This window comes from Scatophagus argus, chromosome 7 (assembly GCF_020382885.2).
Source record: "Scatophagus argus isolate fScaArg1 chromosome 7, fScaArg1.pri, whole genome shotgun sequence".
NCBI lineage: Eukaryota > Metazoa > Chordata > Actinopteri > Scatophagidae > Scatophagus > Scatophagus argus.
Window position 1 is genome coordinate 15,683,292 of NC_058499.1, and position 22,765 is coordinate 15,706,056.

A 22,765-nucleotide genomic window follows, 5' to 3' on the forward strand; every position below is an offset into this window, starting at 1 on the left:
CTTTAGCACTGGTGGCACAAGTTTTCAAGTCAGAGCTGTGAAGAATAGAGGAAAAAAGCTTTAAGTCTTCAGACGATTAGAGGTCTAATGCTGAATGGCAGAGGTGGTTTCACAGTTTCTATTCACTGGTGATTTACGTCTGGGATGGTCAATGTTGTCATTAATCTGTTGCAGTGACAATGCTTTTGTGAATATAAAAAAAAAGGAAAAAGGGGAGATTAGGGCAAATTGAAGCATCTCTGAGAAAAGCTGTAAATAAGAAAATAGACACAGAGCCAGAACCATTTTCTGTCATTCTTTTACAGGTCATGCAGTTTAGTCTTGATCTGTCCTGACATTTCATTTTACATTCAACTCAGCATCCTTGGATGCAATGTATTACATATTGAGAAAATCTTTTGTTCATGTAGAAGGCCTCATAACTAAGGGTTTCAGGTTTAGTCCAAAGGACAGCAATTTAAATTATGCTTATCTGACTGATCATAACAGAATTAATAACTTCTCCGACTGCAGTAATGAATACATCTTAAAATCAGGAACCCTCACAAGCTTCTGCAGAGCTGAAAATACTGAGCATGGAATACAGAGATACACAAGAAATATCATGATATATTCTGTTGACTACACCTGAATTTCCTGTAGCTTTTATAGATCAATAAGCATACTACTGCAAATTACACTTTCAAAACACACTTCATGACCCACTCTATAAATATGAATGTTTGACATTTTTTTACATATTTGCCATCATGACAGACTAATGAGGTCTAGGCTGTATGGACAAGAGACCAGCACGCACCAGGTACCACTGCTTGGGGAAATCGGGGTCTCTTGGGTCTTCATAGACATCCCTCTTCTTCCTTTTTTTCACCACTTGCTGTTCTGCCCACAGGACCTGGGGTGCAAAGACACACAAACACACAAACACATGCTGAAAATCCATAGTTCACATGGTTATGCTCACATGCTTTTGTGTCATTACCAATGTTCTAATTTAAGGAAGTGTTGCAATGTCCCACAGACTGGAGACATGGAAAACACTGCCCCAGCTGTGTTCAAAAAGTAATAACTAGAAATAGAGGCAGAGATGTGAAGCAAACCTAATTTATTTCATTCCTGAGATGCAGAGGCAAAGTGGCTACTGTACCAGAGCGGGAGCCTTTGAAGACTTGTGGACTGCTGGGGTATGCGTGGAATTGGTGGGGGAGGGCGACAGTAATTGCTAATATCACACACAGTAACTGCCATTTTCTAGTTTTGCTTCTGAATTCCAATAACGAAACAGGGCAACAAAACATACTTGCCAAAAGCCACACAATAGCAAATCATTTCATGTCTGTCCACGTGGCAGTTCAAATTAAGGATTTTTCTGTTCTGAATTCATACTTGTGTTGTACTGTTCATACATTACGACAGGTATTTGTGAGCGTGGCTGCCAGTAGTAAGAATGATTAAAGCCTGTATACATTTTTTGATTTTCATTTTTGGTTAGATATTTAAAAGACAAACTAAATAGATACTAAAACTATCAAACAAAAAAATAAGAGTGATAGTAGTGCCTGGAAACTGTCACCAGCAGATCCCCAACTCACCAGCTAAATATTTAATTTCACTATCAGATAAAATCTAATAGGTTAACAATGAATTCAGAAAAAGAAACACCTATCTGCTGCTCAGTAACAAAGACCATCCAATTTCCACTGCTTTATCAAACACTACATTTTCTTCTAATTAAACTCAGCTGCTCTTGTATTGTAAATTATGGAGCAACACATTCAAATATATACATACAGCTGAGCTAATGCTAACTTGAAATGAACTAACAAGAAAGCAGAGGGAAATCTACATATATGGAGTCAAAATATAGCAGAGACACAACACTACAGCTACAACTATAGCAGTTGACGCAAATATTGTAATTCATTCTTATTGTCAGTGACAAATGCATTCTTTGCTGAGGGTGACAACACTTGAAGTGGTGCCACTCTTCTATCAAGTGAAATGTGTCTAAACTTGTGACTTTTTTTTAACAATACTTGGCAGAATCTCAAAGTATGACTTGTAATTTTAAGCATTTCAGTTTTCTTTGCTTTTTCATTTGTAGCATTCAGAGTTGCTCCTTGTGGTGAGACTTTTCTATTTGCTTGATTTTATAACATGTTCTTTTTCACGTTGAAGCACACGGTTGGAATGAAAAAATGAAACTCATTTCAGCCACTGAGGGTGCTGTAGCTTCTAACCTAGTTGAAACCTATGCCTCAGAGAATGAAGCCATTAACCTTATTCAAGTGACCCTAGACTAATTAACATTTATCTTATTTCATTACATTTATAACTGCACACAGCTGACCTCATTGCACTGCTGCTCACTGCACACTAGCTTATTATCAGAACAAAGATATATCTGATGCATGAATGAAATGATGATCTGAATACAGGCATCTACTGTAGGACAGAGAGTTTCATTTATATAGCCAGTTAATGCAGATGATTAAATGTTAGAACATTCAGCTCACAGCTTACTTATATAATATCACCCTAGGAAAACTGGCATTCAGAGTAACTAATGTAATTAAATGTAATCCTTTTAATTATGGCAAATTCTGAAATATTTTGTGCATATGTGAGTAAATGTGGAAGGCAACATTTAGCCAGATCATCCTCTCTTAATGACTGAGAAAAACAAGGTCTATTCAATATCTTTCTAAAGACAAAGTCAGTGATGGAGAACTAAGAACACAGTGATTCAGTATAAGAACCACCCTGAGGTCTGGTGCAGGGACAAAGAATGGCCAAAAACAGCCACACATAGAAGCAATCATGAGACAAGGAGGAGGTCTCTGCATTGCCTAGGTCCGTAATCCACTTGAGCAAGAAACTATTTGTTCCATTTCTTGCACAGTGTCCTGAGGGCATTTCCTGTCTGATGACTAAGAAGAAGCCATGCTGGTATTGTTTGTAACACAGAGACACTGACAGAGAGAGACAGAATGTACTTTGATCTACAGATCTGCGTTCCCAGTGGAGAAAGGAGATATGTTAAAGGACAAGTCAGGTGATGTTTCATTTACTTGATGTTATCAACAAATCCCATGAGAGGATCAAAATAAACAATGAATTGATCCCATGAAAAAACACTGTCTCTACATCCAAAGCAAGATATATCTTATTCCTCTGTGCCATATATCTCCATTGTTGTTCAAAGACTATTAAAAACCCATGAGTGAGCCACATATTATGATGAGAATGGGCACTGCAGTTTATTTTGAGTCAATCCCACATACACTGTTCTGGTTTCCCAGCCTGGAGCTCAGGGCTACCCAGGGGATCACAGGATAAATTTGAGAGATCGTGAGATGATAAACAGAATAGGAAAGCAGCTTTACTTTTTCGGACATTCTCTAATCTTTGATTTTCTTTCTTGTGGAACACTGGATCATTTTATTTATTCAGGCCTCTAAAAATAAGCTATATAAAACAATTTGAGAGAGAAGAATCACTCCTTCAGTCTTCAGTTGAAATGCTCATAACCAGTGGAGTTTTGCTACCTGTAGCTTCCACTGCAGAAAATAGTTCCTAATGTATTATATATATACAGATTATTTCCTACTGTGACTCATATCTAAATATTTCTTCAGTAGAAAACAGTGGACTTTGGGCTAAGTGCCACAGACCCAAAGTGTTGTGAGACATACTGTTGCATTTGTTATTCTCATGCCATTTGCTGACAAATTATAGGATCTTGTCAGCCTTGTCCTTTAACAGTAAGTCCTCAGCACAATACAGATACAATGCACTCAATCCAGATACTAACACTGTAGCAAAACTGAGAGGAGAAAAGAAGAGAGAGCAGGAGCTGGACCATAGGCAAAGGTCCCTCCGAAGCACAGCATGCAGTAAACCTGCCTTACACTGCGGTTTGTACACAGCAGCCACCCCAAAACAAATCGATTCTTTCCCTTCATAGAGAGGGTGTGGGGTGTGAAGAGGACATGACAAACAACCCTCGCAAGCATAACAGTAAAAGCTTATGCAGCTGCAAATGTCATCTTGCCAGTGTGTGATTATTCAAAAGGGATGGTGATAAAAAGCATGTTAGCACCATGGAGCAGAGGAAAAGAGACAATGAGCGTAATGTGAGAGACAGCAGCCTGATTACAGAGAGGAAACACTGTAACAAGCTCAAGGCTTAGCACTGACTAATCCAAATCCAGCCATTATGTTTTTCACTGCATTTTAAATGTGTTTTCTTTAAACCAGGTGAAGCAGGACCTTTTCTTTCCCCTTTTCCAGGGATCAGATATGTCTCACACACACGTATGAATTTACAAATGCACATTAATAAACACATGTAAACAAAAACCCACTCACGTATGCTGTGATGTTTTTTTGGCAGTGGTCATTGCGTTGCCTGAGATTTGGCCTGTTTCTGGTTGTGTGGGTGTGTGGGTAACCTAGGGACAAACTGTTGCTCCTTAGCTACAAACCTGATGCCCTGAATAGCTGAGGGTTCAAGCACAGTGTTAACTTGAACTACTGACTGAGCTGAACCTGTAAGATGGTGGAATCTCTGCTGTCAAAAATGTCTTTATAGTAGATACCTCTTTATCTCCCTGGCTCTGCTGTTTGGGCTCCAGTTTTAAATTCAGGATGTTTTCATTTGGTATCCAAATGGTATATACAATATAAAGGAAAAAGGCAATCCAGTTGCACAGTGAACATCAATTTACAACTTCTAGATTAATTCTGGACATTTCAAACCACTTCTTCGGAGGGCATCATCTTTCAATTGACTGTCTCTTATTAGTGTTGCAGTTGCAACATTTCAGTCTGCATTTTATCCTTCATCAGTGCAAATAACTTAAAACAACAGTATTGTAAATCAATAAATACTCCTCAGTAACAATGACAAAATCCATGCCAGTGTCGCTACCCATACCAAATCTCTGTTGTTGTTGATTTTGGAGATCTCAAAGCAAATCTTGTAACCACCTGAGTGCCACAGTACTCTCCCTGCTTCCAGACGGACACCTCTGAACCCAGATGTTCTTGGAGCCTTGTTAACATCCATTTAGGCTGACCCACACCACTGTGAATATCACCATGTTTCACTAATGATGTCTGGGGTCCTCTGGGCTTGTTAGACCATCAGTCCTCTCCTCATCCAGCTTGATTTGGGCTTGGGACAAACTACTGGGTAGTCCTTGGTCTCTGCTTGACAGGTCTATCTTGCTGCAGATGATCCAAGTCTGTTCTCACTTCTTAACTGCCCCCTTTTACTCAATAATCAGGTACCTCTTAAGAAGCTTTTAAATAGTAGCAATTACCACTGCTGGCTCCAGTGTTTCCAATATAAACATGGCAGCAGCATGTTGTTGAGTTAAGTGTCAGTAGCACTGAAGAAGAGGGTGTCTACTGCATTTGTGTGCAGACATAACTATGTGTTGTTACTTCCAGTTATTCAAATAGCAAGCCCCTAAATCTTAAGCATTAAAGGCTTAATTTTTTGCAAGAATTTTGTGATGATAAATGATGATTGTGATTGACAAAGCTACATTACATTGTATTTATTCAGCTGTTGCTTTTATCCGACATTGTTTACAACAAGTGCATTCAAGTGTGTGAATACAACGAAAAAATTGCAAGAATCATGCAAGCGAATTAGCTACATTTAATAAGCTGAACTGCTTCACGGTGCTCCAAGTGCTACCTTTAGAAACAAAGAAGAAATAAAGGAGGTTTCTTCTTGTTTTCTTATTCATTTTCATGGGTCTTGGTGCACTCTGAACAGATGAGCTTTCACTCTGCTGTGAAAGATTTGCTGATTTTCTGCTGTCAGTGGGGAGCCTGTTCCAACATCATGGAGCCAGCATAGCGGTTGTGATGTTGCATGATTATTTTATGGTTAAAGACGCTACCAACATTATGTATGGCAGGTGTAGAGCCAAAGTCTGCCCATCCAAATCACAAAAGAACATGCTTTTCCTTTTACTCCAAACGCTACTGTTACTACTACTGCAAAATGATTTCATTTTATACTACATATTGAGATTTTTGCCATGGAGGATTCACACACAGCAAAGGTAAAGAGCATTTTCTTTGCAGCACGTGAAGCATGAAAACATTACAGAGCAACAACAATGTCTCTTCAGAATCGATGTTCCAGAGTTTGCACTATCAACAGAGTATTCCTATATTTATTACTGGGACCTATGTGGCATTTTACCCAATCAGGTTCAAATAACATTTCCCTCACGTGTGAATAAAAGCAGGTTAAGGCCATGAACAAAGCTTGCAAAAGGTTACGACGTTCTTACCCTTAAAAATAAACCATATTAACCTTTATATTTGTGATAGTTCTTACCTGCCCAACACACACAAATCGAAGTATAAAGTTCCTTTGAAAAGTTAATTTTTTTTGTTTCCTAAAATTACTTATGTGCATCACTGATTAGATCATGTAACCCAAATAATGTAAGCTTTTGATATTGAGTCAATTTACATTTTTCATATAGGCCTGTTATTAGCATATCTCTTGAGTGATGACCCTCTCCGCCCTGTCTGTCTATTACTGTCTTGAAATGCAGTATGCAAACCAGCATGGTTTTCTGGCAATTGTGACCCACAGTCCTCTGTGCTGCATTAAATATGTCACACAGACTGAGCTGCTGAGAGAGTACAGACAGATGACAGATCATTGACAGATGGCAGAAGTTGTAATGACAGATGAAAGCACATTCAAATAAGCGCTACATACTTTGTGTGACTCTTATGTATAATTAATGCATTAAAACACGGACTCCAACAAACTGTGACGAATGTATGAGCAAGAAAGTCAAAGTTTAAGACACAATTTTACCGATGAAGCAGGGTGTCCTTGTATGCAACAGCTTGTAAATTATAAGAGCGGTTGCAGTACATAATAAAAGTTAAAAAGAAAAAGTATGCAACTGGGATTGCAGCATTAGCTTCTGGCTTCTGAGACACCCGTGTGGTTTTGGTTGACGTTTGATTTGTGTTGCGGCAGCACACAATATTGCGCTCACACACTACACTGCTGGTCATACTGATTAGAAGATACCACTGTTAGTTTAAGTTCTTGCCTTTAGTTTCTTCTATTATTTAACAAATAATTTGTTAATTGGCATGATTGCGTGAGTTCCCCCACTTCTGTCATGTCTGTGCATGCAGCCTGGTTCGTGACAATTGTTGCCTTCACAAGACTCACAAGACAATCTCTAAATTTCAAATCTTATTACCATTTATATGCACAATAAAAAGTTGATTTTTTAAGAGCATATCTTGTGTTTTGTGGATGATTGTTTTTCCCGTGGTGTGCTTTCAGCTAAAAGCTGTTCGATTGTATCTCTTTAGTTGTAATACGGATTTAAGAGTAATGTGCGCAATGTGCATTCAAACAGTCTAAAGGATGTTCACCAGAATCAATCATCTTATCTTTCTTATGTACTTATTATGTAAAAAAAACCCAAAAAAAACCAAACCCAAACTCTTTCTAAATACGGGAAAAGGTTACTGTTTTTCATGAAGGCAGCTGTAAGACTTTACAGCAAGTGCTTTCTGCCCTCTCTCTTCTGACTCCCACTATCTTTGTTAAAATCACCGCCAATGAGATAAAAAGCTTGTTGTCTGAGAAAGGACAGTTTTCTGAGATGACAAAACTTTAAGAAATAAAATCAATACAGGCTGTTTTTTTAATACCTACAATAGACTAACAGTGGTATCCACTGCCAGTTCTTTCTCCTGTGCGGGAACAGAGTAAACATAGTAAGAATATAGGACCAGTCATGCCACACTGCTTATCTCCAAATCCCTTGTAAAAGAAAAAAAATAAAATTCTTGCCTTCACTACGTTGGCACTTCCATGCTGACTCAACTACATCTGGCAAATGCAGAAGCTGAGATTTTAAAAAGTTACAGTATGCCAGGTATAAATTTATGGATGGGTTGTCTGCAAATGGAGAACCAGATGTCCAAAACGAAGACAATATTCAAGCTTAGCATAAGTCTGACCAAGAAGACCATTTTTAAGCTAATTCAATCACACTTCATTACAGTCCTTTTACTATTTCAATCAGCAAATCATATTAAAATCTGTTCTGCTCTCTACTACATTCCGCTGCCATTTCAGTACAAAATTGTTGAAACTCTCTTCCACATCATTCCCTCCAGTTCATCACATCCAGTGTCCAGACTGACAAATCTTCAGCCATTCTTTTCATCCCATTTCCACTACCACCAGCATCTACACTCATGTACTATTCACAGCTTCTCCTCCCTTCTTAAAATATCAAAACGCCAGGAAAGGGCTGAATTGCCAAAGGTTCAAAGTTTTATCTTTATGCAAATGAAAATAAAAATATTATTTATTCACTCACAATGAAGTCTCCCCTGACTGAAATGAATTAACAAGTAGAGATGAGCAAGCACACCACTACCTGTATCTGTATCTGTTCAACCAACTAAATAATCTGCATCCATACTTGGAATAGGTGGGGATTAGGCCAGACACGAGTGGTGTGTAGACTGCAATTGGGTGGTGCTAGCTGGAAAGTTGTTAATTTAAACCTGAATTAGATTTTTTAGAAACGTACTAATCAGTTAAAAGCTTATGCTCAATGTTTTTGATCACAAGAGTGGGAGAACTATTTACCAAACAAGTTTCTTTTACAGTTGAATAATTAAATTCAGTCAGATAGCTAATGTGAATTTTCCTTCATCACAAATACAGAACACACTTTACTTGGATGACACTGTCGTACAGATAACGTACAAATTACGTTATCTGTACTGGACACAGCGGAGTACTCACCCAAACCTATTAAAAACATTAAAGGAAAAGCATGGCTATATACAAGAGACACCACCAGCTGTTGTTTTGGAGGATTTATTTTACATATTTACAGCTACGTGGTAACTTGAATTAGGTCAAGGGGACAGATGAAAGGACCAAATTGGACAGAAAAGAATACACAGCTTGAGAAGCTGTCACTGATGCTGGCATCCTTTTCTCTTGTGATATACGTACACACTCTCTGTGTGTAATCTAATCTGTCTTTTGGCCTTTTGTTGCCAACATGGAGTGCTGCAATGAGCTGTGTGAAAGCTGACACCAGTCTTACCTGGGGCTCTTTTTGCAGTCTGATGTGCATCCCCCTGTGGCCAGACAAAGCTCTCTTCTCCACGGCATGGTGCCTGAAGTGATAATAATCTCCAAAAACCTACACAAACACAAAGGAAAAGGCAATGAGTTCACCTGTGACAACAAGACGGCCAGATAACACTCCGTGCTCACCAAGGCATTCACGTGCACACACGAGCAAACATGTGGACAGTGTTCATTTAGGAAAGAGCTTGAAACAGTCCACTTTGACACTGGAGCCTGCTGTTTTCTTTCCATATTTAAATCTAAGCGAGTATACATTAATTCGCTGGCTAGTAGATATGAGAGAATCTCTTCACTTCACTGAAAAAAAAAAACCAAAAGATTTTTTCATTAGCACTCATGACATACGGCAGTGAGACTATGCCAAAGAAATACTGTGAGAGAGTTGTTGAATGCTAAAAATATGGGTTTCATAATATTGTTTTAAAGGAAGTACTCAATTTTCACTTGCCAAGTTTACCTACAGAAGGACATACACAACTGCAGATGGACATGATCTGTGAAAAATGATTAGACAGATCCACTATGGTGCCTTCAGAGTTGGACTGAAGCATTCCTCATGCTGCTGTCATTGTTCCTTCACACATACTGCTCATAAAAGAGCTTTTAAGGACAGGCAGTTGGCTGACAGCTGTCACCAAGCTGGCCTAAAGCCTCAGGGGCTGCTTTCTTTTTGTCAGCTGTGCTCTTAAGTGACACACATTGCAGCCTGTGCCTCCCCTAGTCATGGTCAAGGACAGCTGACCTGTGTGCAAGACAGAGACTAAATAATACAGACATCCAGAGATAAGCGTACGATTAAAACACTAAAATAACGAAACAAAACCTGGAGGCAGATATAGATGAAAAGCAGCCTGGTCACTCTTTACATGGGTATTCACAAGAGAGGAGCCTCCATTTGAAGAGGAAGCATTGCAATCTGTACAGTAGTGCCACTGGGGACTGGCTCACCTTCACAAGCCCAGTGGAGCGGAGGAAGAGAAAGAGAGGGGGGGTGTGTGCAGGGTTTGACAGGTCGACCAGGCAGGATGGATGAGCGAGGAGGGAGAAGAGCAGACGCAGCAGGACGGAAGCCTCTCCTGGGGCTGCAGGCTGATTCTGCCGGTTGGCTGTCTGTGAGCCGACCAGACTGGAGGATGGAGCTCAGAGGCTAGTCTGGCAGCACTGATATAAAGCTGCCAGCCTAATGCCGGCCAAATTGACTTCATTTGTCAAATATTTGTAATTAAGACTTGATTTTGAAATCACTTGCTGTGATAATTTCCACACAAAACCGGGGGACCATCAGTCTTAAATTACTTTGTTTCAGACAAAAATGATCTTTCCGTCCACCTTTATGGTAAAATGTGTGGCATTGCGAAGATTAATAAAGCTATTTTTGGGAGAAGACATCTTTGTAAGACCAAATCCTTAAATGATTAAAAATGTGATAAACGCAAGAAGGAATGTCAACATAAAATATGATTTCTTTTACGACTTACACTTCGGTAAAATATATTATAACTGAACATAGGTAAATACTTTATGTCGTCAAGTCAAGCAGTACTTCATAATTATCATTAAACTCCAGAATTCAACTTGTTATAAATACGTCATATAGGCAATATAGTATGGATTAAGTAATACAGTTAATGGCACTGGACATAAAGGTGAATTTATAGGACTATAACAGCACACTCTCCTTGGAGATACTGTTGCGAAAGATTCTCATGCAGACGTTGTTACATCTTCAGCAAATTATATAATCAGTGACTGACTTTACGGACACCTCATTGCAAAAATAACATCAAAGCCGCAGAAAAGGAAATGGCCTCTGACTAAAGCAGGATTGAGGTGTGACCCAAGGAATTAATGAGACCCACTTTCTCATTGATTGCAGCAGGGCAGAAAGCTAATTTGTGGCGCACTGGGTGGCTTTTCAGTGGGACAAACCTATTTCCTCCAGTGCTGATGTCCTCATTTAGACCAAGAGTCTACGGGTCTTGTGAAATTGAGACGAAGATCGAAATGTTGGTGTACCTCCCAATGAGTGTGGCTGAGCCGTGCCTCTCTACAGTCTGAACCTGAATGAATCATATGGAGCGTGTGCGTACATGTGCCAGTGATAATAATTGAGAGCACCGAGGGTCATTAGTCACCCTGCCACTACACTCTGAGTCTGCATTAAAGGCATACTGCCCTGTACATTGCCCATTGGGCAGTGCCAGATGTTACTGTCCCAGGTGCTTCACGCTTAAGCTGTTCTAGCTCTCATCTCCATTCTGTCCATACCTTTCACATGGTTATGAGCCAAATTTAGATAGTCCTTTCAAAATAAAAATATAAGAGTGAGAGAGTGGGGTGGATTTCTATTCAGAAAACACGAGTGAAGTATGGAGTAAGAGTTTATAGCTCTAAGACAGTGAAAACAATAGATAGTAAAAGGACAGAGTAGAGTAAAAATGTCTTTGTAAACTCAGCTCTAAAGTAGCCCTTGTAATGTAGTTTCAGAAATAGTAGCACACCATTTTTCAGTCTTTTTTGTGTGAAAGACCTAAGCTCCAAAGAAATCCAAAATAAGTGAATCTTGCCTTTACAATGTCCTTTCTAAAGTCCACTGAGATGTTTTTTTTTTCTTTTGCTGCCTGAGAAATACTGTATTTTGGGTGAATATGAGGCACTCAAAGATTAAACTAAAGTCCTCATGAAACTGTAGCTTCCTCAGTGAGACAGCCCTGTCTTGTGGTGGACTCAAATTTGGGATCTGTGAATCTGCAAGCTTGAACACTAACCCTCCTGTGTTATAAATCAACATTTAGCATGGAAAAATATTGCTCTTTGTCTGCTCTTGGATGGAATTCCCGGTTCAACTGCAACAAGAACTTCAATTCTGTAACTTTTCAAAATGGCATGATTTATGAAGTGAGATTTGTCCAAACTGGCTTCATCTGATGTGAATGTCAAGTATTTAAAATTTGTGATTTGAACAACTTTGAACTTACAAGATCGCGCAGTTGTGTGAAAGAGACAGATGAGGGAGTCTACATGCTGGCTGAGTTTGAGTGCAACTGACTCTGGGATCGCTCATCAAAAGCTTTCTATCAGTCCGAGAGCTATGTGAAGCATCAAAGAGGCACCAACCAGTTGCACTGTTTTTTTTTTCACCATTTCTTCAGCCCACTCGCCACATCAATGCCACATTTTTGATTTTTTACTTCTCTAATAATCCTTTACCTAGTCTGTCTTCTCCGCCTACCACTCAGTGTTCGGAAACCAGAGTTAAAAAGACACTGTTTACCACAGCATGTTCTTTATCAAAGGTCAACTCTCATGGTACTTATCTATACTTCACTGGTGATTTCAAGCCATTTGCTGATGTTATCGGTCAGAATGGTTGTTAGACTTCAAGGTGACACAAAGTAGTAACATGGTGTGTTTTCTACATCCCATATTTTTGCTGTGTCCTGTCCCGGTCTCTTCTACGGTGGCTGCCTTGGTCTCTAGCCACCTCCTGCTACACACGTTAAGTCAATATTGGCCATAGGGGATTGGCTTCAGATCAGTGATGCTGAAAACAGAAAATAGCAAGCCTTCACTGGGCTGTAACTCAGCTCATGTTATTTCACATTTCGGTTTATGTGCATACAAGTGTTTAGGCAACTTTCCAATGTTACAAACTGATTTGAAACAGGGGGAAGTATTGTTTAACTTTAATTAAACTTGCTAGAATATGATTGTGCACTTGCGTTTGTTGAGAAATGTGCATGAAATTTGTTCTGTGCTGGGTGTGCTGGGCTTGTCTAAAGTGACAGGCGATGGAAAAGGCAGATGATAAATACAATAACTGCAACTATACTGAACAATAAAATAACAATAGTACAATAACACAATAACAAGAAAAAAAGTAAAATATAAAATAATAGTATAAGTAATAAATATAATAGTAATTTTCTTGGCACCGAAGAGAATTTCTGCACAGAGACTGAACTGCAGAATTCAGGCAAGTGGCAGTGTAGAGGCAGCAGAGTTTGAAGGTATGTGTGAGGTTCCAGCTGACTAATGTGCTGATACACAGCTTCTGTGAGCATGTGTTGGTGTGTATTTACATGCACTGAGCAGGGGAACTGAATACAAATATTCAGTATGCAGCTTGGGAGCTTAAAGGTCTGCCAAACTGATACAGACTGTGGAACATTAAGTGTATTCCCTTAAGCTTGGGAAAAGTGCACAGAGGCAGTTCCACCTTAATGGAACCAGTGTCAATCAGACCTATCTTTCAATCAAAAACACCAGCAATCAATGGTTGGTTAGAGACACGGCAATAATAGTTTTTCACTTGTAACACAGAGCATCTTAATTCACAGCCTGTGACATATGATTCCACTAGCCTTGAGGGAAGTTTGCTACAGTAGCCTCATAAAAGTGAAATGCACACAATGCTGCTCCTCTGTACAGTAGAAAGGCATTCAGAAGAAGCTTCTGTTGCACATCTGAGATAGAAATGTCAGCGGCACAGCATCGCTCACTGATTGCCATGCAGCCCACCAACTCTTTCTGCACTTTAGCTTCTATTATTATTATTCACACAAAACACACATCGATGCAAACCCCTACAGAAACAGTATTTTCTTTGTTGCTGAGCAAATGTGTTGCGTACTGGTAGAGCGTGGTATTTGCTGTTGAGCTAATACAACAGTCATGTTATTATCGTCCACTGAGCCACTGGGTTGCCATCTTTTAGACTAATTACAGTTGAAACTCTGGGGTTCCCTTTATTGGGAGAAGCTCATTATTTTACTCTGAAATAGAGGCTAATTGAGTGTTTTCAAATGAAGGGTAATTATTTGTTTGCATCTCAGCTCTGATTCTGTATATTGCCCGACTAAGCCGTGCTCGCCAGCTCAAGGGAGATGTTGTCTTGGGAAACAGGGCAAAACTGTTGTGGCTTATTATGTGGCCGAACAGCAAAGATTTAACAAAATGCCGATGAACACCGTACCTGCAGTAGTGGTGAACAAACAAGACAGAGGCAACATGAAAAGTGTGAAAACAGATTTGGGCCGATGAATACATTTTTACTCAAGCAGTTGTGGAAAAAGCACAAAGACCCTGAAAGTAAAGATATTGTGACTCGAGGTGTGTCCAGCCAAATCTATTCCTATTCTGGAAGAGGAGCACACTGTGAGAATATGAAACAAAGGGAAGAAAGAAAAGTAAAGCAGGAGAGAGAAATATATCACATGAGAACAGATGTGAGGAGATGGTGCAAAACTATGAGGGAAACGGATACGAAGGGTGTGAAGGATGTAAATGGAACACACTATACTGATGCCTGATCTTTGGCTAATATTACCATTAAATTCATACAGTTCTGTCAAAGTAAATGACCACCACCTTTTAATTCTTATCAATAACGGCATCACCCTCTGCGATTTCATGCCTGAGGAAAACATGATGACTCTACACTGTGTTGCCTTTATTCAAAAGGTTCAGAGTTAGATTGGACCAGAAAATTAAAAAGCCAGAGTATATGAATGTCATGCATTTGCTCTAAACATAAAAAATGTAGAAAGTGTAGCATTCCTGATGTAACTTATCTCCTTGATGTGATTTTTTTTTTTTAGAGAACAGATAAGGGACACAGCAGTGAGAGGGAGGCTTATCAAAACCAAACACAAACACACACACACACACACACACACACACACAGACTAAAAGTACATCATCACTCAGCCAAGCCTTGCTCAGAGTGGCACTGATACATCCAGTCAGCATCTCAAACTCACAAACATGCTCATGTTCAAAGTAATTCCCACACGTGCGCACAGGCAAACGCAGCGATAGGCCGACATACACACATACTCCAAGAAATTTGTGCCATGGTTTTGAGAAAGGGAGACTGAGACAGATAATACTAGCCTTGCTAGTGAGGGAGCTTGTGTGTGAGAGAGAGACATACTAAATATTTCAGATTGCTCCTTGCCTTTAATTTGAGATTTATCCCACCAGGGTGACTCTACAGTCTCAAATCCCTGTCTTGGTCAGTGTAATGTGCTAACCAAATTAGTAAACACCCAACTTAAATTAAGCTTCACCAGAGTGTTGAATATTCATGGTTCAGGAGAATGTTGGATTCCTTTTGCTTTTTGCAGTGCTCAAGTGCAGCACTGGGGCTGGTTTCTCCTTTGGTAACACCAATAATTATACTGTTAACCTGCGCCAATATTAAAGGGCAATGGTCTGTCAAGGCTCAGGGTGAAGGAAGCCAGGCATCTCTCCGTGTAATGCTGCTGTTACCATTCACTGAGCAAGAAATAAGAGACAGGAGAGGAAAAAAAAGAAGGAAGAGGATGAGAGATAGACAACACATATTCGTATTGGTATGGTAAACAGAATGTTTGCTTAAATCAGGACCACAAGGGGCCCCTTCCTTTTTCCATGAGGAAAAACACAAGATGACTTGATGATACAGCCTCAGCGGAAAGCAAAAGAATGAGACTAAACTGGGTTAATTTTCGAGCCACTGGGAGAAGGGTAGAGTACATAGACATTCTGAGCAAATGAACAGCATAAATGCTCTTTAGATCTAAAGAAGCTACAGAAAACAAAATGTGCCACAACGGTGAGTGCATTCGACAAAGAGCTAAAGCAATGGAGCATAGCATTATGCAAATGAGGAGAGAGATAAAAATGTTGCAGGAGAGTGAATTAAAAAAAAAAAATCTTGTTTCAACTGGAAATCTTGTGAAATATTGAGCTTGTCAGAGTGTTTGGTATTCAAAAGTGTTGTGTCGTTCAAGTAATCTGAGTGCTGCTGGCCTTTAGTTTATACCTGGAGGCAGCATGTCACCTTGATTTCCATGTCATAAAAATTTAAAAGCAATTCTGATCCAAGTGAACGGCACACACAAGCTGTACTTGACTCTGTCAGGCAAAAATGATAAAAAAATAAAACAATCATGCTCTCCTCCTACTTGTCCACTCATTTATGTTAATCGCGCCCTTGTGCTCAGATGTGTCTGTCTTTCAACCTGTTGTCTCCAGAGTCATGAAAGCACAGACCTTCCCAAGGAATGAAAACCATGCTACTTGTTAGTACAGTAACTACAGTCCATGCAAAATCAATGTGCGGAGCACTCAAAGGGTTGTCCTATTGATTTTTCATAGACACAGATCAGTCAATCTATCAATGGCTGCAAGAGGGGAGGCTGGAGCACTGACAGAGGCACCGTGGGTGTACAGCAGCAGTGATGGACTGTTGAAAAGGAAATGTGCAAAAAGCCCTATGCCTAGTATGTGTCCTTCACTTCAAGGGCTCAGCTCAAGAAAATGGAAACTGTCAGCACCTTTACACATACGACAAGATGCAACCCTACTGCAGGAAAAAACAAAAGCCTAGAGAGAAAAATCACATTGCACTCTCACTTAAACATCACAGAGCGATGAGGAAACACCTGTGCACACACACACACTCACCAACATCGACCAGACACACTCTTACTCCTCTATATCTCTGTCTCCTGCTATCCACGTGTGATGGAGTCAATAAAAAAAAAGACAACCCCAGCCTGCAGCTGTCCCCTCTGGCTCTCTCCTCAGACGGTGGCCTGCTTAAGAGTGCTGGGATCCTGTGAGACTGCTAGATTATTCATTTGCAGGGTGTAATTCAGACCACTTCTCCTTTCCACATCACCTATACTGAACTGCCTGGTGCCAGAACAGCCTCCGTCAAGCTCCATCACCCTGGCATAAGGGAACTGAAGTAAATAGGTTCCAGTTCAATTTCCAGTTCAAAACTCACCAGTTTAATTTCTTTACTCTCCGTCTCTCATTCACTGCCTGTGACTCTTCCTTTGTTTTCATCTATTTATAGTGACACGTTCAATACATTCATTTTATCCATCCATGCTGGGACCCTTATTGAAATCATTCATGTCTTCCTATCTGCTATCTATTCAGTTAAACTGGAGAAAAGCTGACAGAATCAGGCTGCATGTGAATTCAAATCATCACATTCATCTATAGTGTGCAGTGCTGTGTATTTCAGGACATTATGTATTCTATGCTTGTAGCATTTTCCAGAGATGCAGAGATGTTTTTTTACTTTTGCTTTGCATACTTATGGATTTTGGTGACTCGCCATGCACTGCAGTGGGTCGAAAGGTGCAGTAGGTTAGCAGCACACTGCAATTTCAGGACTGTGTTGCCTGCTGCCTGTCTGCTCAGACAGGGTCAACAGCACTATGTTCATCACGCACCTCTTTTCTTTGGTCTTTTTGTCATTTTAATAGGTGAAGCGGCATACTGTATAAACCTCTGCAAAATCCACACTAAGCTCTTTTTTATTTGTGTGCCTGTTACTGCTTTCATTATTCTATAATGGCATAAAATGCCAGCAAGACTGACTTAAGATTTAAGTCAGTACACACAGGGACCATGACAGACTTACTTCAAAAATCGTAAAAGGAGACATCATCTAACCTTGACAGCATATTCAGGCTGCAGTATATTACAGCCTGTGACTTTCCTTGTCCCATGTGACAATATTAGTTTGCTCCAGGCTAAGCCTGATGATTAGCCAGGATCGTTTAAACTGCAGACACCCCTCACTGACAGTATATGATAATGGATTCTTTTTTATTCCACTCTGTTGCCATATGTGTCCTCGATGTGGCACAGTGAAGTGTGCTCTGTACCCTGTGCCTTAGCTCATAAAATTAGCAGCGATATCTCAGTGTGTTTTTGAGCTGCCTCAAAGGTTTGGGGATGTTGTCTAGAACCGAGCAGACCAGACTGACAAAGATGTGTGGCTGGTTGTGCCAATTAAAATAATAATAACAATAATAATAATAATAATAAATAAAAAATGTATACCTTACTTGATGAGTTTTAACACAATTTTTATTTTGAATGGGAGTTGGAAATCAGTTCCATCTGTAATGATTAGTTGACTATCAATTAGTGGATCAAAAGAAAAAGCTTATCTGTTTTGCATCATGCGATCAATCACAAATCCCTTTGAATCCCTATGGATTCAAAGGGATAGCTTTATCGATTAGGCATCATAACATTGAAGGACAGCTCAGTATCCTTCTTCTTTCAACCTGTGCACATGCTAACACAGATTTACGCATCCATGCACAACTGTGCACACTGGAGGTATCATATTTAATAACAATCACTGTTTAATTAGTTACATTCATTTCCTCAAAGCAAGATAAAAAGATAAAACAGTGTTTTATTTCAATTTTAATATTAGTCTGATGTTAATCTCCGTTCACTAAAATGTTTACCTAATTAGTTACACACCATTAAAGTGTATCATATATACCACAACAATACAACAAACCAACTAGATGAGGGGAAAAAAAGAGTTATTATCTCAGCTCAGCAACTGTGAAACACAGTTCCGCATATTTGTACCAAAATACATGATGTGCTGTTCAGATTCTTACGTGGTCTGATTTCAAAGAATTTTATTCTTATACTGCTTGTGCATGCCAGAAAAAAAGCAGATCCTTCTCAGTGGCCTCAGAGATCAAGGACAAGACTCTCAAGACTCAAGTCTGCAGCTCTCTTGGTTCGTTTCCCAAGAGGAGCCCACATCACAACAGCAGCAACCACTGAACCAAGAGTGGAGGGTTGTTTGCAACTTTGAAACAGGCCTTGTTCAAATTCATGGAGCATTAAGCCCCTTCCTTGAAACACAAAAGTGCAGACAGTTGAGGACATGAAAACATATTGTGTCCTTGTATTGAGACTGGAAACCTGAGCTTTGTATAGCTTTGTGAGAACCTTAAATAACCTCTTTATGAGAGCTGGCTCTGCGCCCAAGTCTAATTCTATAGTGGAGAAGCTTAAATTGCAGGATTACTAAAGGACTGAATCGCTACTCAAATGCGTCAGAAGCGAAAGACAAGACATTCCCACAGACATGTAATATGATCGACGAATTTTGAATCTGAATTAACAGTCACATAAACACTTCAGCCTTGACAAAACACATATTACACATTTTCAAATGAAAAACTGTCCCAGGGAACAATTGTCACGATTGTGTTATTGGAAGTTAACTGCAATGGTGGTACTTGCACTTCCTGCTGTCAGAATAGTAAGATAATATTATAATATGCACGAGTGTATGAGTATTTTAGTTCTGTTTGCTTCTGAGTGGAAGCTAGTTAATAGTTTTATTCACATTTAAAAATTTCTCTGTTTCTACTTGCTGTCAGCACGGCATAAGAATAGACATCAATGTGACAGCATTGTTGATGCAATTGTCAACGAACAAGCATAAATTAAGCTGCTAGAATTCTGCCATGACATTCAGCCATGACAGGTATGCTTTTTATTGTGTTTATTCAAGGCAAAAACATCCCTGTGCCGGAAAGGGCATGACATTTACAGCCATTTCATCTGAACCTCAACACAGCGTGAACATAAGCAAGGATTTACAGACTAAACGCCTATAATCACCAAAAGTCTAAAGGAGGAGAGAAAACTGAAAAGATTGGAAGATGAAGAATTCAGTCACGGTATTTTTCTTGGTTATTTAAGAGTTTAACGATACCCTACTGTAGCAGGGCATATCAAGAAGCAGAAACAGAAGGACTAAACTACCACTCATATTTGCTGTGTGGGCTGTATGCATTTGTGTGGTAGCACTGAACATACGAGCAAACAGAACACTTATTATATAGGACTCTTGTGTAAGGTCCCATGATAGCCTTCATAACAATGATAAATGGCTAAAGCATTCTCCTAAGAAACATCACATGACTAGCACCTTTAGGATCTTTTCTCTTACACTTAGAACAGGGTCATATTGGGAAGGCTTTCTGCAAAACAGAACAATGTATTTTAACATCCTATTTTTTTAAAACCCCAATTTTCTTTTCCAGTTTACACTTATACATCCATAAAAGAGACACAGACAGTTTTGGAAGGCTAGACACCCTGGTGTGCTGCACTGTTTGCATTTTGTTTCCCACAATCCTCCTACAACATAGAAACAACAATGGTGCTAGTAGCAGAATGCCATTAGGTTTATAACGAAAAGCAGAGGAGAAGAGGTTCAGCCACATTTTATGTATGCAGTCAATTGCTTGAAAGGAATTTTCTCCAATGTGTAAAACTGTCTCTCAACAAAATCTACTCTGCCTGTACACCGTTTTAGTGCATCTTGTCATGCCTGCCAAAATGACAGTGACTGTTTTTCTGGACCATCCAGGATGAAACATGAGGTCATACAATTACTCTACACTGGGATAGCAAACACAAAATATATACACTTATCTGGCTTAGCGAAACTACTCCATTGCCAAAAGGTGTTTTTTGGGAAAATAGGAGTTCTGTGTTATAATAATCCCAATCAGTCCTACTGTACAACATCTGTGACAGAATAGCCTGCAGCTTCCATTGCAGCAGTAATGCAGCACAGACAGAGGACAGATATGTGGTGTTACAATAGCTACAAGTGTACACAAAAAGTAGACATAAATAATGGAGTCATCTTTCCAATTACAGTATAAGCAGATCAGAAATTTATTGTGCTCCCCATTACCAACCTCTTAATGAGGAGTCATTTAAGTAGTTGGTGCATTACTCCTTATTATGATCAAGTAGTATACATAAATAAATATGCTTGTCCAGTCTCCAGAATACAAGCATAAATCATGATGCATGGAAATTATCTTTAAATTAAGGAAAGCAGTCTGAAAGAAAAGCACAGGCTTCTGCTTGCAGAAAAGAAAGTGGGTTTAGAATCGCAAGGGATGAGCATCATCGACTCCATGTGAATACAGACAGGAGCTTCTGCATTCAATAAACTGGCCCCATAGAGCCCATTTTCCACAGCCGCAGCTTAAATTACTGTATACCAGAGACAAACTCTTTATCAAGAGCAAAGAGCAAGAAGGTTGTGAGCGCCATTTGAACAAAAAGCCCCTGGTATGTTCTGGGTCAACTGCTCCATTCTTTCATGTCAGTTTTATTTTAGAGAACACAATTTGAAGAATCTCTGCATCATTTAAATTTTAGAGCTAACTGCTCATGCGGCGCTGCACACTGGGTCTTTGCTCACAAAGGATTCAAAACGAGAATGAAGAAAACGCTGCAAAAGTATTCTGCATTTATCCACCGTTCACAGCAGGCTTTCCACATGGCAGGCATTCTTTCTACATTATTCAGGCTGAGAATGATCTGGCTGTATTATACTGTAACTACGACACACAACTCACATCTGTGGGTGAGGAGTAGCACAACAGCACCCACCCATACACAAGAAGTCTTTAATGGCTCCACATGGATCATTAGTTACTAATTACACAGATGTTCATAGTTTGATTTAAATACATTTTAGAAAGAATAATCCATATAAATCTACACGCTATATATGGATGTGTATATAAACAAAAGCAACACAAAGCCACAGATGGTACTAATAAATAAAATAATGCTTATAACTTGTGTTTAAAGAATGATGAAAAAGGGTAACTGATGAAAAACTGAACCAGCAACTTTCTGTAAACTCTAAGACAAAGCTACCTGATCACTAAGAGCGTTATTTCACCCTCACTCTCTGTCTTGTGTCTGCTAAATTGCATCAGCCAGCAATTGACCAAGTGTCACGCTTCAGAGGGGAGCCTGATATCTCCAGCCTTGCAGACCTTTTACTTCTCCATTCTGCTTTCCTCAAAAGGTCAAATTTTTACTTTGTTTTACAGCAACACAAAGTACATGCTGCTCTGCACAACTTTTTTGGCATCATATTATCTTGTCAGACATTTCTTCAGGATAAACGGAAAGACAGAGGAAAGAAAATGTAGAACAACGAATCCCTTCAGTTCTGGCTGATCAAACAATTTGCTTGATTTGTCTTTTACTTATTAATAGAAACGCATAAATGTTTTTCCTTCCCACACAAAACACAGCAGGGAGGTTGAGGTACATGGCCATTATATGCTCCAAGTGTCCAGAATGTTTAATGACTGTCAATGATTTATTTTTTACCTCTCTAAAACTGGATAAAAAATGGTGGCATGCTCTTCCTCAACTGATGCACCAGCCTCCAGTGGAGCATCAGAGGCGGTAGAAAAAACATGCATAGTGGAATTACAATACTGAAATGGACTCAAATGCAAAATGCACCTTTCTTTGAAGGTAACTGTGTAAGATGATTTATTGCATCAAGTTGAGCTGACATCTTGTGTCGTCTACCGACCTTGATGTACCATAAGAGTGCTTCCAGATTATATACTCAAATTCTTTATAATTAAGTAGAATTAGCTTGAAATTGCAGCAAGCAAGTCCCAGTAAGTTTCTTAAACTATATTTAATAGCAGCATTTCATCACTGCTGGTGTGGTTTTAATCAATATTTTCTTGAATTACAAGAAATCTTTAAATATTATGAATGCAGTACAGACTCAACCAGAAAGCCCTGTTGAAATTCTGTTCATAACTCCTTTTTTATCAAAATGAACTGTCTACTGAGCTCTGATTTACATTTCATAGGCTCTTCAAATATTCATGCCAAATTGACTGGTTGCATGCAAATAAATAAATAACAAAAAAAATCTAAGGCACGATACTGACATCTACA

General features: G+C 39.3%; 1 protein-coding gene across 4 annotated transcripts in view; it reads right to left on the minus strand.

The window, feature by feature from the left end:
- The window catches only part of furinb (furin (paired basic amino acid cleaving enzyme) b), a 73,050-nt gene that overhangs the window by 31,148 nt on the left and 19,137 nt on the right, over window positions 1-22,765 (minus strand). For all 4 annotated transcript variants that reach the window (XM_046394729.1, XM_046394728.1, XM_046394725.1 and 1 more), the window contains 2 exons: window positions 9,141-9,239; window positions 800-895 (listed from right to left, as the gene is read on the minus strand). In XM_046394729.1, the coding sequence (XP_046250685.1) occupies window positions 800-895; window positions 9,141-9,239 (195 nt within the window). The remainder of the gene's footprint in view (window positions 1-799; window positions 896-9,140; window positions 9,240-22,765) is intronic.